At 42.9% G+C, this 14844-nt stretch overlaps 1 protein-coding gene across 3 annotated transcripts in view; it reads right to left on the bottom strand.

Moving 5' to 3' along the window:
• CCDC18 (coiled-coil domain containing 18) overlaps positions 1–14844 on the bottom strand; it is a 1360824-nt gene that overhangs the window by 983459 nt on the left and 362521 nt on the right. For 2 of the 3 annotated variants that reach the window (XM_078646342.1, XM_078646344.1), the window contains 4 exons: positions 10451–10739; positions 2220–2341; positions 1957–2087; positions 1289–1396 (listed from right to left, as the gene is read on the bottom strand). In XM_078646342.1, coding sequence (XP_078502468.1) covers positions 1289–1396; positions 1957–2087; positions 2220–2341; positions 10451–10739 — 650 coding nt within the window. The remainder of the gene's footprint in view (positions 1–1288; positions 1397–1956; positions 2088–2219; positions 2342–10450; positions 10740–14844) is intronic. The other variant, XM_078646343.1, reaches the window with a different exon arrangement.

Genomic DNA, 14844 nt, shown 5'->3' with positions numbered 1-14844 from the left:
CAGCACCTCATTGGTACACTGTGCTATACAGGCAGTTGAGAGGTGATTTCTGCAGCCAGTCTTCTCAGCACTATGGGGAAAGCTGACACTAAATAGGCCAAACTGCCTTTTGATACCAGTTAGACATCCAAGATCCAGATAAAAGAACAGTGATGGATACTCCCCACCAGCCATCTCACAAAACTGTGGTGCCAGAAGGTGAACTGAAGTAGCTATTGCTTGAAATAAATGGCAGATTGGTTGCTACAGACAGGAGGATCAACACACTAACCCTACGAAGGGACCATTTGAAGGAATACGTTGACAAGCAAGCTACATGACTCGACAGAGCACAGAGTTTCCAACTTTGGAGGTTGAGGCTATCACTGAGGACTAAAAACTCTCTTATCTAGACCAGCAGATTGAGACGGGTGTGGTGAAAAATGAAGATTTAGAGGCAGACTCCAGTGGAAACCACTTTCACATTGTGGGTTTCGTAGAGTCTGTGGCACTTAAGGATTCAAACTATGTTGAGACGCTGCTGAGGGATCTCTTTGCCAGAGAGACTTCATGTGACTTGTTGCAGATTGAGGCAGCCAATAGGGATTCTGGGCCCCAGGCCATCAACTGGGGTAAAACACCACCACTGCATTCAAGACAGGCTACCATACGGACTGTAACACACTTAAAAGCATAAACTGGGGGAAAATCCTCCTTCATTCAGAAACAGAAAGCAAAACTTTGGAACTCAATTCCTAATGCATATTTGTAGATAGGTAATCAAATATACATCTATTCCCACTCTTTGAATTGAGTCATGCTTGAGTGCAGCAATGTATACTGCACATTGTCTGAAGCATTATCTTTAAACCTTACACACCTCACCCAACATATTCCCTACAGAAAATACCATGTACAACATCCTTCCAATCATATGCTAATAAAAGGCAGGGAACACAGGCAAATTGGAGCGCGTTGGAGCCTGATCAGAGGGTTTGAAACACTACACAATATGTCTCAGGAATAGCAGGTTTATCTGAGCTTCCATAACCCATGACACTCACATCAGCCTGCCAAAATTATGTGGTGTAAAATGCTATAGGAGCAGGATCAATTAACTAATTGTCGGTGATATTTGTTTGTAAGGAATCCTCTTATAAGTCTATGAGTGCTTAGCATGCCTCGAACAAATGTGTTTCCTATTAAGTTTATTTTTTCAATTTGTTATAAATAATGATATTTTATATACAAACTATAGAAGATCATGGTCCTACTTAGGTCATTGCTTATTTAACCATATTCTACACACCTTTCATCTCAGAAGAGTCGCCCTGCATTCTTGGCTCTGGAATCCAAACATCAATCAAACCTTCTTGGGTCTTTTGCACAGAAGTCAAATGGTGGACCTCATAATGAGCTGAGGGGAGAAGTCCACAAAGATAAAGCTGTATTAACTTTGGTATCAGAATACACCATCCTCAGACCACATCACGTGGGGTATCTTCAACATATATTTAGGAAGGTCTTCCTACGGATTTTTAACAACAGATATTTAATTATATATAGTGGATTAAATTAGCTCTCAATATGAGTTCACTGCAGACCACATCTCCCTTGGGATTTCCAAGAGCATTCTAGTGTTGTCTACTTTGTATTAAATCCTAATATGTGGGAAAACAAAGCATCCTCATTACATTTAGTTCTTAAAGCATTGCTTACCCCAGGTAAGACAATTTGTAATGGATGAGATCTCTTTAAAACACACTTTCAGGGTCCAGCATGGCGATTATTGAGAACAAAAAGTGTATGCAAGGAAATAGGTTCATTCAGATTGGGGTCACCAGTCCCAAGCACAAGATTGCAAGACCTCCCATTTACTCTCCAGAGCCTTAAGTGAAAACACTATTTAAAATAACAAACCTGTTTTTGTCACATAGCATATAAATACATTTTGTTGAAAAAACATTTCATATGCACCTGCTTGATTTTCAAGTAACCTTATAGGCTCGTCTTCTAGATCTTGCGATTCTCCGCCTGCATAACTTTGACATCTGGGGAACAAATGTTTTTTCTGTATGTTTTTATTATCTTCGTTCTTTGAGGAAATCCTACAGCACAATGAAGGAACATAAGCACAAAGTAAATACATGTTGAATGCATATATTCAATTCTGTCGTATTGTTAGCAATAACTGTTAAATAGGACATCAAATACACGATTTGGCAAATCAAAAACAATACCTTTGGTCCACAAACACATTATTTGAGGCACTGCTGGAATAACAGTCACTTGCACTGGATGAGGACATGCCCATTTGATGTTTAGGGTCTTTCAGTTTGGAAGAGAACGCATTGTTTTGCACCTATAAAGTTAAAATACAAAGGCATACATTTACAACGGTTAATACATAAATTTATATGTCATCAATGTATATGGCAAAACATGCATTTTTCTTTTAAAAGTTGAACAGTAAGTATGATGATCGTTTTGTTTCCTTTGGCTATTCAATAAAGAATGCACCCTAGCTCTAAAGATGTAACTACAGAAAATATTTTATTGTAGAAGGGGCATTACAAACATGAGGTGCTAAATATAGAACAGTTTGTAAATCAGTATCTCCTCAAAAGGGCTACAAAACTGTTACAAACAGAAAGAATATTTAAAATGTCGAGAACAGATGTAGTAAATGCTGAAACAAATGAAGAAAGTGGGCTACTGAACGTAATCTGGCTTCCTTTGAGATGGCTGCCTGAACATTTCAAAGGGGTAAGGTTTAAATTGGTCTATTGATTCTTTTCAGGGAGATGTGGAGTATACTAGCAGCTATTTTGAAATCACAAAATTATGATAGTAGCAGCACAGTTGCTCTCTCTCCCCTGTTAGACAAAATAAAATTGGCAAGGACACCTCATTATTTGGTATTAGAGTCTCTAGTGTTGCTTAATCTATGCATGTATGATGCTTTTTGGCTAGATTTTGTTCTACTGATTGATATAAGCTTCATTCGACAGAAATATCATAAAAGCTATGTTTAAAATACATTTTTTCTTTTAAAAGACAGTGCAAATATACAGCATTTCCAATTTACCTAAGCAATTGATACAGCAAAATGGTCATATAAGCCCTAAATTTGATAAAGCATGTATCATATTCAAAGTATAAAAAAGTGGTGACTTTAACAATTGCACATTTCAGTTTGATTCTATTTGGATAGGAACGCAGATGCAATGGATTCATAGAGCGTCTCTTCCTGGTCTCAGAGAGACTGTTGGTAGAGGAGCAAGATGGAAGTATCAATTTCATCAAGAGTGAAGGAATCAAATTTAGTCAGACATTATTTTCTAGTGCTTAAAATGAGTATGGTGATGCAATCAAGCATAGTTTGCCAATGCTATGACTGGATCCCGTAGACTTGGGAATCAATGTGCTTATGCTCCAAGGTCAACGTACGCTTTTCGCAACCATAACATCAAAGAAGAAGGAGAGCAAGTAGCACTAGAGGCTTAAGTTGCTTCATCATCGGGCACACCCAGTGACACCGAATGTGTCCCGGGTGTGCTTCGATGCCTAATTACAGCGGAGCAGGTGTGATTGCTGAGTGTGCAGTGTAGTGATGTGAGAAGTGAAGATTAAAAGCTATACAGTAGGTCCCAGTACCCAAGGGTAAAGTTAATTTATTTTTAATCACTGGGCCTCTGTTAGCATTAAAAAGGCTGTAGGATGTATGGGAGTATGGATTATGACCTCCTTCATCCAAATGTTCAGCCAGGCCTTTGTCTTTGAAACAGGCTTTCCTCAGGACCAATAGAACGTGGTGGTGCAAAGTATGATAAATTAAGTGATAGTGTAATTAGTTAAAAATGTGTCGCACTCGCTAAGGTGCGTTATATGTTAGAGGGGGATTCCCTCTTGCATTAACTGGCTAGTTGCTGTTAATGCCTCCTGGGATCATCTGGCAGGGGTTGTGACCGAAACTGTCGGTCTGGACCCTCTTAGAAACTGTTGTCCTGCTGCGGTATCCCGAGTGGGTAGCACTCGGGATATCGCGGCAGGACAGAAACCCAGAAACCGGTCCTAGCATGCTTGTTTCCGGTCCAGGGAAGACCTGGCTTGGCAGTTTGGGCTGGTCTGTTCCCATGAGGCACAGGGTCAAGACTAATTTACATATAGCTGGGTCTAAACTGAGCTGGCGAAGTGAGCTAAAGAATGATGATGGATTCAACTCCGATCTGTGACTGGGGGTGAGTGTCTGAAACGTTTCAGCGTTCCATCCATCATCTCCTTGTGTTTACAATATGGCAGAAGTCCAAAACAAGCACACCCAAAGCCAGGGCCATAACACCGGCCGTCACCCTGGTGGAATGCACCTAATGTCTCTTAGGAAGATATTTTTAGGTCTATGTGTGACAGCTTGCTTGAAAAGACATTCAACTGCAATTAGGTCCACTTTTAGAGCAGTTGTTCCCTTCTTGGCACCAACAAATCCAACAAACAATTGATCACCAACTCTGTACTCCAGAGTCTAATCAATGTAAAAACGAACGGCCCGCTTAGGATCCAATCAGTGCACCCTCTCCTCCTTCTTTGACGGATGTGATGAAGAGCAAAATACCCCACATAAGGCAACACCACCTTCAGAAGAGAGGAGGCAATGGGAAAAAATGGCATAGGTAGGTCGGACTGATAATATCTGCAACTCATGGATGCAACACACAGAAGTAATGACAATGAGAAACCCAGTCTTTAGAGCCAAGAGCTGCCACTATGTAAAGCCTTGAAGGAAGCACACAGCACAAAAGTAAAAAAAAAAAAAAAAACAGCAACAAAAAACTGATCCCACTGCTGAATAATAAAGGAGCTGGGGGGAAAGAATGGAAGTACTGTCAAAAAAATGCATCAGAAGAGATGACGTTAACAAAGAGGGCTGATCAAGGAAAAAGGGTGAACGATCTGATAATTAGCCTTTACCAGTGACCACAACAAATCCTTGCTGGGCTTGAAACAAAACAAACAGAAAACACAAGCCAGATTTACCTGTTCTCCTTGCACCAGTTGACAAATTGAGTCCAGCGGCCACAATCAATAAAATGTGGGGACAGAAAGTGAACAGTCAAAATGACAATGGAAGATCGAAACCACTCACTTTACGCTGCCCAGTCTCCATGCATTGAGGTATAGATTGTGAAGCTTTGATGCAGACCACTATCCTATTGCTGCAATAGCAGGTTCCCCAGAATAAGTAGTAGTCGAAGCGAAGAGGCATAGGCAGATATTCAGAAGTTCTGCGTAAAAGAAGCTTTGAGTCCAGTATAGCAATATGTTAATGAGCTGAGCCTGGTCAGGCCTAACCTGCAGGACACTTAGGATCATCAGCAGAGAGAACAATGTGTAAAGTATGCTTTAGCCCCATTAAACATGTCTACTATAGATTCTTGAGGAGAAGATTCCAAGTTGCAAAGGGCTGTGGCATTGTAGCACTCATGGAGGAGTTACTAACAGATCTACCATGGGTATACCCCACTGATCAAATCAGGATACGTCAGACAGAGTACAGGACCCCACTATGCATTGCTTGTAACAGTACCACAAGGCAATTGTGTTGTCTGGACTGACCTGTTTAGGAAAATACCCTTTTGACATGGTCACCCCCTATTTTTTGCTCTAGTACTGAAGGTTTTTGAATGAAAGTGCATTGGGGTCCTTCTAACCAGGTCCCCTGTACCAGTGCTCCTTCCCTAAAACAAAGCAAATGTCTAATTGTAACCCAATTGGTAAGGACTTTGGCACCCCTGTAAGACCCTAGTAAATGGTACCCCTAGTATCTAGAGCATGGGTACTAAAGAGGGTCCCTAAGGGCTACAAAATGTATTTTACCACCCTAAGGGACCCACACACAAACAGCATGCAGACTGCCGTTGCAGGCTGTGTGAAATAGTGTGAACCATTCTGAAAACACGCCCTGGCACACTCCTGGCGTGCCATGCTCATGTACACTGCATGTAATATATCAAAGTAACCATTACAGCAAGCCTTAGAGCCCTAAGGCAGGATGCATCATATACATTGTAATGGCACATCTGCATGAGCAGATATACCCCTGTGAGGTCTACTTCCACTGCTAGATATTGAAAGTAATTAGGCAACCATCCCAAGTACATGTACTGGGCACTGTTCATTACGAGTTACCCAGCTACATAATGGCTCCACTAAAACTAACAGTGTTTGGTATCAAACACCTCATCTTAATAAATCTGTACTGATGCCATTACTAGATTTATTATGAGATGCACCCAGAGGGCTGACTGGTATCTGCCTGCCTGCCACCATAGATGAGTTTCTGACACTCTGCACTGGACAGCCAACCCTCTCAGAGGTCAGGAACAAGGACTGCTCCAGAGGAAGGTGATCACACCTCCTCCAGCAGGATGTCTAGCGAATTAGCATGTCATGGCCACAGGCTTTAAAGCCTCTGCAGCCTTTGATATGCAACAACTGCTTCACCCCATTTGGCACTAGAGCAGGCGGGAAATTTGATAGTCAATAGGTGTGTTGCACTTTTAGCCTAGGCACAAACCGTAGGTGGGCCACCTGAAGTAGACAGCCAAGAAAGGGTTTCACCATTTTGAAACTGGTAAAACTAGTTACTTTGGGCAGGGTTAGGTCCACTCTCTGCAGGAAGTGGTCGTATAAGGGGTGTAATAACCCCAGTGGTAAGTAGCCCATTGGCTACTACCCTATGTTCCGGCTTAACGTCCCTAAATTCAGTATTTAGGGGGTCCCTTGACACCAGAGAGACAGATTAGTCTACCTGGGAACAGAAGAAGGACAAAAAAGAGCAGACACTGCGAGAACAGAGGGACTTCACCGAAATTAGCACCAAACCCTGCCTGGCTGCTTGCACCTCAACAATTGCAAAAACTCGACTTGTCCAAAAGCTGTGCATCCTGCTAAAGTCTTGAAGGATTGTCCAGCGCTTTCGACAAGCATCTAGCATCTCCCTTTGGCTGGAGAAGCCACGCTCCTGCAGCTGCAGGCACAGACTGCACTTGTCCAGTACACCGTTATGCTGACCATAGGGTCCACCAAGGAAGCATCTCACCAGGAAGAGGCCACCATGGTTCAAGGAGGTCTAGGAAGTCCCCCCTGTCTCTCCAGTGAGTTTTGTGATAGATGCCAGACCCTCCAGGAGCCTCAAAGCACTTGCAGCAAACAAAAGTTGTTGAGTGTCCAGCTTGGACACTACTGACATCAAAAGCAGAACTGCCAAGGAGGGGCTCCAGGACCTATGAGAGCCTCAATGAGAGTGGACCTACAGTCTTGTTTTCTTAACCTATCCAGGTCAACCGAAGAACGTGAGAGCCTCTAACGCAGGAGACCTGCTGGCCAAAAAACCTCTACACCAGAGCCCCCCAGCCCAGGTTCACAGAAACCAACTGTGTCCTCTTGCTCCAGTGACCCTCATGGGCCGAACCCATCATTGGGTACTTTGCCATTGACTTAACATGTAACGCTCAAGGCTACCAACACAACCAGCCCCCTCTGCACCTGGACACCGGTAGAGCAGGTAAAACCGAACTGCTGGTGTTTTAGACCTTTGCTCCAAAGCACCTTAAGTCCTAAAAGGTACCCTCAAGATCTGTTTGCAAGAATATGTATGCACTGGGTGTTATTCCCAGAGGACAACATTACTGCATTTGAGGCTTATACCTAAAAAATCGTTATTAGCGTATTAGTATTGTTTATTTGTAAAATCTATATCTCTGAAAGTACTTACATGATTCCGATGATCTTGGTGTATAAAATTATATAAATTTGATGTTCTTTTTCTAAATTGGTCTCGGATTTCTTATTGCGTGTAAATCATTTATTGACTGTGTGTGTAAAACAAATGCTCAACACTCCCCTCTGAACAACTTGAGCTGCTTGACCACAATGCCACAAATAGAGCACTCTGGATTATTAAAGTAAGCCCTGTAAACCAATAAGGGCCGTCTGGACTTTTTTCATGGTGCATCCTTACATTGGCACACTACATAAGAAGTTAGCTTCCTATAACCTGTCACTGATGTAAGGCAGAAAATACTTGAGAGCCAGTCGGATGGCACACAACTTCAAAAGATTGAAATGATAGTGCTGCTCCAGTGGTAGCCAGAGGCCAATAATCTCCACATTGTCTATGCAGCCTCCACCGGCTTGAAACCTTTTCACCACTATAAACTCTGGATGGGGAAGGATCACAGCCTGATGCATGACAGGTGAGCATCCACCACCGCCGATCTCGAGCAGCATAATCCAAATGAGTATGTTGTCCAAAAGGAAACCCTTGTGCTGGGCCTATTTAATGCAAAGTTGCTACTGAAGGGCATGCATGTGCCACCATGACTGAGCCTCCAGCAGGATGGACAAGTCCAATTAGCTTCTGAGCCAGCATAGCTGGAACAAAATATAGCTCCCAGCGCTGTAGTCTGAATGTCGTGAGCTAAAAGGGTTTTTAAAGTAAGCATGTCTAGGATGGGCATGTAAAGGGAACCCTTGTACAGGCTGAATGTAGCATTTTGGCTCACTGAGTAAAAACCCCTGGGCATACAGCAATGACATTTTCGCCTACAGGTGGTGCGAGACTACTTGAGTCAAGGCCACCTTCAAGAGCCAGTCGTCAAGGTACTGGAAAACATGTATTCCTGACCTGCGAAGATGGCTGGCTCTTGGAAAGGCAGCAGACGGCTGACTGGCAGTAAGCAAGACACCTCAAATATCCACAGAACTTTCAATATTGCTGATTGCTTTGTAAGTGAGGGAGAGAAGTCGCTGTTAACGAGCCATAGCGTTGCTACTCTTGAAGCACTGCAGCACTGAAACAGTTTTCTCACTAAACAAGGCAGGGGGCGTTTTCGCTCTGTGCACCGAGGATTGAAACAACATCCCCATATCCATACAGACCACCACAACAATGATCCAATTTAGAAAAACAGTTGAAGACACACTTCTGTAATGAACACTACATCACAATGCAGTAACAATCGAATAAAAAGCAAGTAAGGCTATCACTTGTTGACTTTGTTTGCCTTTAGCACTGTACCTTCCTTTTTGGCTCGGTTCATGCTATACAACCACATACATACATACATACATACAAAGAGTCTGGCTCTGTTGACAGACATATCCATCAAAGAAGCTTGACCCCAGAAAACCCAGTGGCACACATCCAAGCAAAGTGGTGAATAAAGACACTGGTGCCCATAACCCAGGCATCATAGTCTGTAATGCCCGGACCAGACCTCAAAATGTGTCTCGCTTTGTCCTGGCCATCCTGAAAAGTTTGGGTAAAGTTCTCTGGTAGGATGGGCAAAATCTCACTCGCCATACATCAGATTGCAGGGGTATAGCGATCCAGGAGGCACACACCATTAAATTACTACAGCGCCAGGCTAGCTAAAAATAATACTTACTTAGCCAAAGAATCAATTTGCTTGGACTCCCTGTAAGGTGGTTCGGGCAGAAATGCATTCGGATTGACATTACTGGTACAGGCTGTTACTACAAGGATTTCAGTTAGAGCACCAGGTGCTCACCTATGATGCTGATCTATAGAGGGCCTTATTGTGGGGCAAAAGAACGGTGGCCGGCGCCTGAGTGGTTGGCAGTGGCTGAGATTAATTCAAGCATTCCATCTATCACCTTGTTGCTGAAGCATCAGTATACTATGGAGCCGCTGATATTGAACCAGCCAACACAATTAACTGTGCTTTTAAGTTCTCAGACCAAGCTAGCATCTTCCTGCCAGTGATTTCCTCCATTATCAAAGCAAGAGAGGCAGCATTGTATTTGAACATGACAACATATGGAGGAGTCTAAGCTATTAGATATTTTGGGCGTATCTGAAGCACTGTCAGGAGGAGGTGGTGAGCCTAAAATACGAGCCATCTAATATTACAAACTGCACTAAAGAGGATAAAACATCTCTTGGGAGCCAGCATCAAAATGTCTACATACAAATTAAACATTTGCAGAGTACGGTCAGGTTGCTGGTCACAATCAATTGAAACAGACCTCTCAATGATCTAGTCAAAGTTGGTAAACGATTAGGTAAGGCTCAACCTGCTTCCAAACATATGATAAATGCTATTGCCTCAAACATATGATAAATGCTATTGCCCCATAATGGAGAACAGGTTCCACCTCGTAAATTAGATAGAAAACACAACACACCTGTCAGGAAGAACAAAAGATCCACATAACTTTTTAAATTAGGAGATTTGGTTATTTATTTGCCAGAAGAGCAAGAACTGAAATCTTTTATTATTGTAGGAACCAGGGGTTAAGAAAGCTAAGCATGTTTTGAAAACACAATTTTAAACTAACTCAATAACTATGAAAAAAGGAGAGAAAATAAATTAGCATAAATGGAGTTCCCAAAATAGATGACAGTGTGGAGAAGCATAATTTTTACCGAGTATATAATTGTACTTACAGACATCTGTGTGAGTATCTTCAAATTACCAAGTTCTGATTTAGAATTTTCAATTTCCTTCTGACAAAAAAGCAGTTTCTCATTTTGCTCTGCAATACTGGCTTTCAGTTCTTCATTTTCGCGCCCTGAGCCATTGCTTTGACACAGTATATTTTCTTTATCTTCCAGCTCACTTTCAAGTTTAAGGAGCCTTTGGTTTGATTGCGTCAGCAGGGTAATGAGCTCTGCATTTTTAGCATCTAAGCACTGAAGTCTTTCTTTCCCCTTGTCAGCCTCGTATTTCAGTAATCTGAAATTTATATAAAATTATATAGCAATGCATAACAAATAGAAATACTCATTTACAAGTGCCAAGTTTAAATAAAAAATCAAAGTAACATATTTGATTAAAAATTACCCCTGAAAAGTCTACATTTAACTTCATCTAGAGAGCATCCTACATCAATAACCACACAACCAAAGAGTGACCATAATATATTCTGAAGAAAAAAACAATGAAATTCAATACATATCAATCCTCTATTATTTAGGGCCACAAGAGACAATTATGCTTTACAATGAATCCAGCTCATTTGTGAGCATGCCTGTTAAACATAATTCACAAAGACAAGCAATTCCAGCAAAAGCTATTCACCAGTTTTGTGAAGCATATGGCTACCCGAGAATCAGGCTTCCCAGCACTAGCAAAGGGAGTTGGAGTGACGGCTTAATGATTAAAAATGAAGGGAAAAGATGGTTCTTAAGTTTTTTCCTGAAAATTATGAAATCATCCTCCATTCTGGGGCTAATAGGCAGAGCTTGCACAGCTTGGGTTAAAGACCGACCTCCACTCCTGGCTCTCTTAATCCTTGAGACAATGAGCAACTCAAGATTATTTGCCCTCAAGTCACTTTTGGCCTGGTAAATAGTAGCAGTTTCAGGAGGTATTATGCTTTGCACGATGAATAATGCATAAAGCCTTAAATTGTGTCCTGCAGCTTATAGGCATCCAAAGATGAGTTTTGAGCGCATCGTCTACTGACCATATTTTCTGGGCACCCAACAGTATCCGGGCACAGCGTTCTGAATGATCTTAAGTCTTTTAATCATGGATTTTGGACTACCTAAATAAAGCAAATTGCCATAATCAAGGTGAAATGAAATCAGGTCTTGAATCACAATTCTGAGCACCTCTATTGGTAGCCATTTCAACACCTTTCTCAGGGCTTTTAAGGGATCAAAACAGGTCCCAGCCACCTTTTTTTGCTTGGGAGGCCATAGTTAACGGATTGTCAAGAACCATCCCTAGACTTTTTACTTCTGACGGGGACTGGGCATTCCGCTAGGAACGATGGCCAGATAATATGATCCCAGAGTGTTGGTTTGTTCCCTAGTATTAAGACCTCAGTTTTTTTCACCATTCATCTTTAGACAACGGTCTGCCATCCATTTAGACACCTTTTGAAGACAGCTATTAAGCCCAGAAGCGATGGTGTCCATGTCTAGTGCCAATGTGACAATCAACTGGGTATTATCTGCGTTAGATACCATTTTCTGGCCGTAGGAACAAATAATGTCTGCCAGTGGACTGATATAAATGTTAAAAAAGCATCGGGCTCAAAGACCCCGAGGAACCCCACAAAGCAACTGAAGGCTAGATGACATGAATGGGCCCTTGCTAACCTGAAAGCTGAGCTTGTCCAAAAATTTGGTAAGCTACCAACAGGCTGTACCTCTGAAACCAGCTTCTTCCAATCTATGGAGAAGAATGGGGTAGGAGACCGTATCAAAAGTGGGACTCAAATACAGAAGGATCAGTGCTGCAGATCCGCTGTGGTCCATTAAAGCACTCACTCACCCGGGTTAATTATTTTACCTTGACCAATGAATTCACAATTTAAACAAATTTTGAAATACCTGAATAATTATTTGAGAGGTTGCCTCTATAGTAAAGGTTGACACCTCACACTCATTCCGTAGGGAATCCAATTTTTGCAACCTTAATACATACTTCCCCTTTAACGATTTCAATCACACTTGGGGAAATGGCCTAATTTGGTAGGTATTGATCAAAGGGATCAAGAGTTATAAGTCGAGTCCCAAATTTAGTGACGTTTCCAGGCAACATGGAAATCGCCAAACACAGCTTCCTGCGCAAAGCACTCAAAGTGTTGAAAGAAAGTATACCAAATTTTGCAGGCACATATCGATTGCCTAATTTCTTGGTAAAGCGAATTTTAGTTCTGCCATTTTTAAATAAACAAAAAACACCTGTCCTGCATGCATGCGCCAATGCTTTGTAGGTTCTTAAATATTTTCGAACAGGAAGTTAATGATATTGTGTATGTTTCCGAATATTACAATTAAAACCATGCAAAAACTTGCAGTAGGCAAAGCCTGATCGCTATATGCACAAGTTACTACTTGTGTAACGATATATCTGTAAGAGAAATTAGTTAGTGATAGATTTCTTACCTTAGAATATCCCCGGCCATCAGACTGGATCCGTAAAGTTTTTAGTCAGCAGTCGTTGTGCGGCTCTGCGTCCGTCAATGGTGTCCTAAGTGCCGCGATGATGTCACGGAGACTACTTAGGCGCCACCCATGAGCGCGGACGTCAGTTCTGTACATGACTTTCCGTGCCAGGAACACAGAGCCATGCAAGAAACTGACCACTGGTGACATGAAACAAGGACCCTGAAAGGGATATCCTTAACCCTAGAACTCAGTTCACAGAACGGGGAGGATGGTTGGGGCGGTAAGGAATCTATCACTAACTAATGTCTCTTACAGATATATTGTTACACAAGTATTAACTTGTGCATCTGAAAGAGACACATTAGTGATAGATTCCTTATCTTAGAATAGATAACTCAGCAATACCAACCCTGGTGGTGGGACGGTGAATAAGATTAAACAAAAACAAAAAAGTCACGGAGAACAGAACAGCAAAAGAAGCCGTCTCTCCAGACTGGACGGTCAAGGCAGTAATGCTTGGTAAACGTGTGCAGCGAGGCCCACGTAGCTGCCTGATATATGTCCTGCAAGGGAACACCACTTCCCAAGGCAGTAGTGGCTGCCATTGCCCTGGTAGAATGGGCACGCAGCCCCACAGGAGGCTCCTTCTTAGCCAACAAGTATCATGCTTTGATGCACAGAACAACCCCCCGAGAGATGGTTCGTTTGTGCATGGCCCCCACCTGTTTTAGCACCCACATAGCCAACAAAGAGTTGGTCATCCACCTGGAACTGTTGTGAGCGCTTCAGATAAAACGAAAGCGCACGTTTTGGGCCCAGACGGTGGGCCCTCTTTTGAAGGAGGGAGAAGGGGAAAGAAAGTGGGCAAAGTGATGGTCTGCCCAATGTGGAAAGGCGTGACAACTTTTGGCAAAGAAGGAGGACGAGTCCTTAAAACCACCTTATTCGGATGAACAGAAACTAAAGGAGGTTTAGTAGAAAGAGCCTGGAGCTCACTCACTCTTCTGGCAGAGGTGATAGGTGTCAGGAAAGCTATCTTTAGAGTGAGAAGACGTAAAGGACAGTTGTGAAGGGGCTCAAAGGGAGCGTACATCAGATAGGTTAAGACAAGATTTAAGTCCCATTAAGGCATTATGAAAGGCACAGGAGGAAACGTGTGTGTAATGCCTTTCAGGAAACGGTTCACAACCGGGGACTTAAAGAGAGAAGGCTGATCTGGAAGCCTTAGAAAGGCAGAGATGGCCAAAAGGTAACCTTTGATATTGCCCAGAGAAGAGTCCTGCCGGGCCAAGGAAAGTAGGAACAGAAGGACCGCAGAAAGAGGGGCAGAAAGGGGATCCACAGCCTTTGCTGTGCACCATACCACAAACTTGTTCCACCTGCAGTCGTATAACATCTTAATGGAAGGACGCCTGGCAGCTAGAATGCCATCACAGACTTCAGGAGGAAGATCGAAGGCTGTCAGCTGTTGCCGCTCAATCTCCACGCATGGAGGTGGAGGCTTGACAGGATCGGGTGGAGGACAGTACCCTGCTGCTGTGATAGAAGATCCTCCCGAAGAGGCAGTCGGATCGGGGGATCAATCGCATGTTGAGTAGCTCGGAAAAACAGTATCTTCGTGCCTAATCCGGGACCACAAGAATGACTTGGGCCCGGTCGTGCCAAATCTTCTTCAGCACTCTGGGCAGAAGTGGTATAGGGAGAACGGCGTACAATAGACCGCAACTCCACTCGCGACGAACAGCATCGCTGAGCAAGTGCCGCCTTGGAAATTCCAACGCGCAGAACTGATGACATTGCGCGTTCTCATAGGTGGCGAATAGAGCTAACCAAGGCTCTCCCCACTGCTGAAAGAGACCTTGCGCCACGTCCGAATTCAGACACCATTCGTGATCCATCAAGCACCGGTGGCTGAGTTTGTCCGCCCTGGAGTTCAG

Source organism: Lissotriton helveticus, chromosome 1_1, assembly GCF_964261635.1.
Source record: "Lissotriton helveticus chromosome 1_1, aLisHel1.1, whole genome shotgun sequence".
Classification (NCBI taxonomy): domain Eukaryota; kingdom Metazoa; phylum Chordata; class Amphibia; order Caudata; family Salamandridae; genus Lissotriton; species Lissotriton helveticus.
This window is presented reverse-complemented; position numbering and strand designations above follow the sequence as displayed.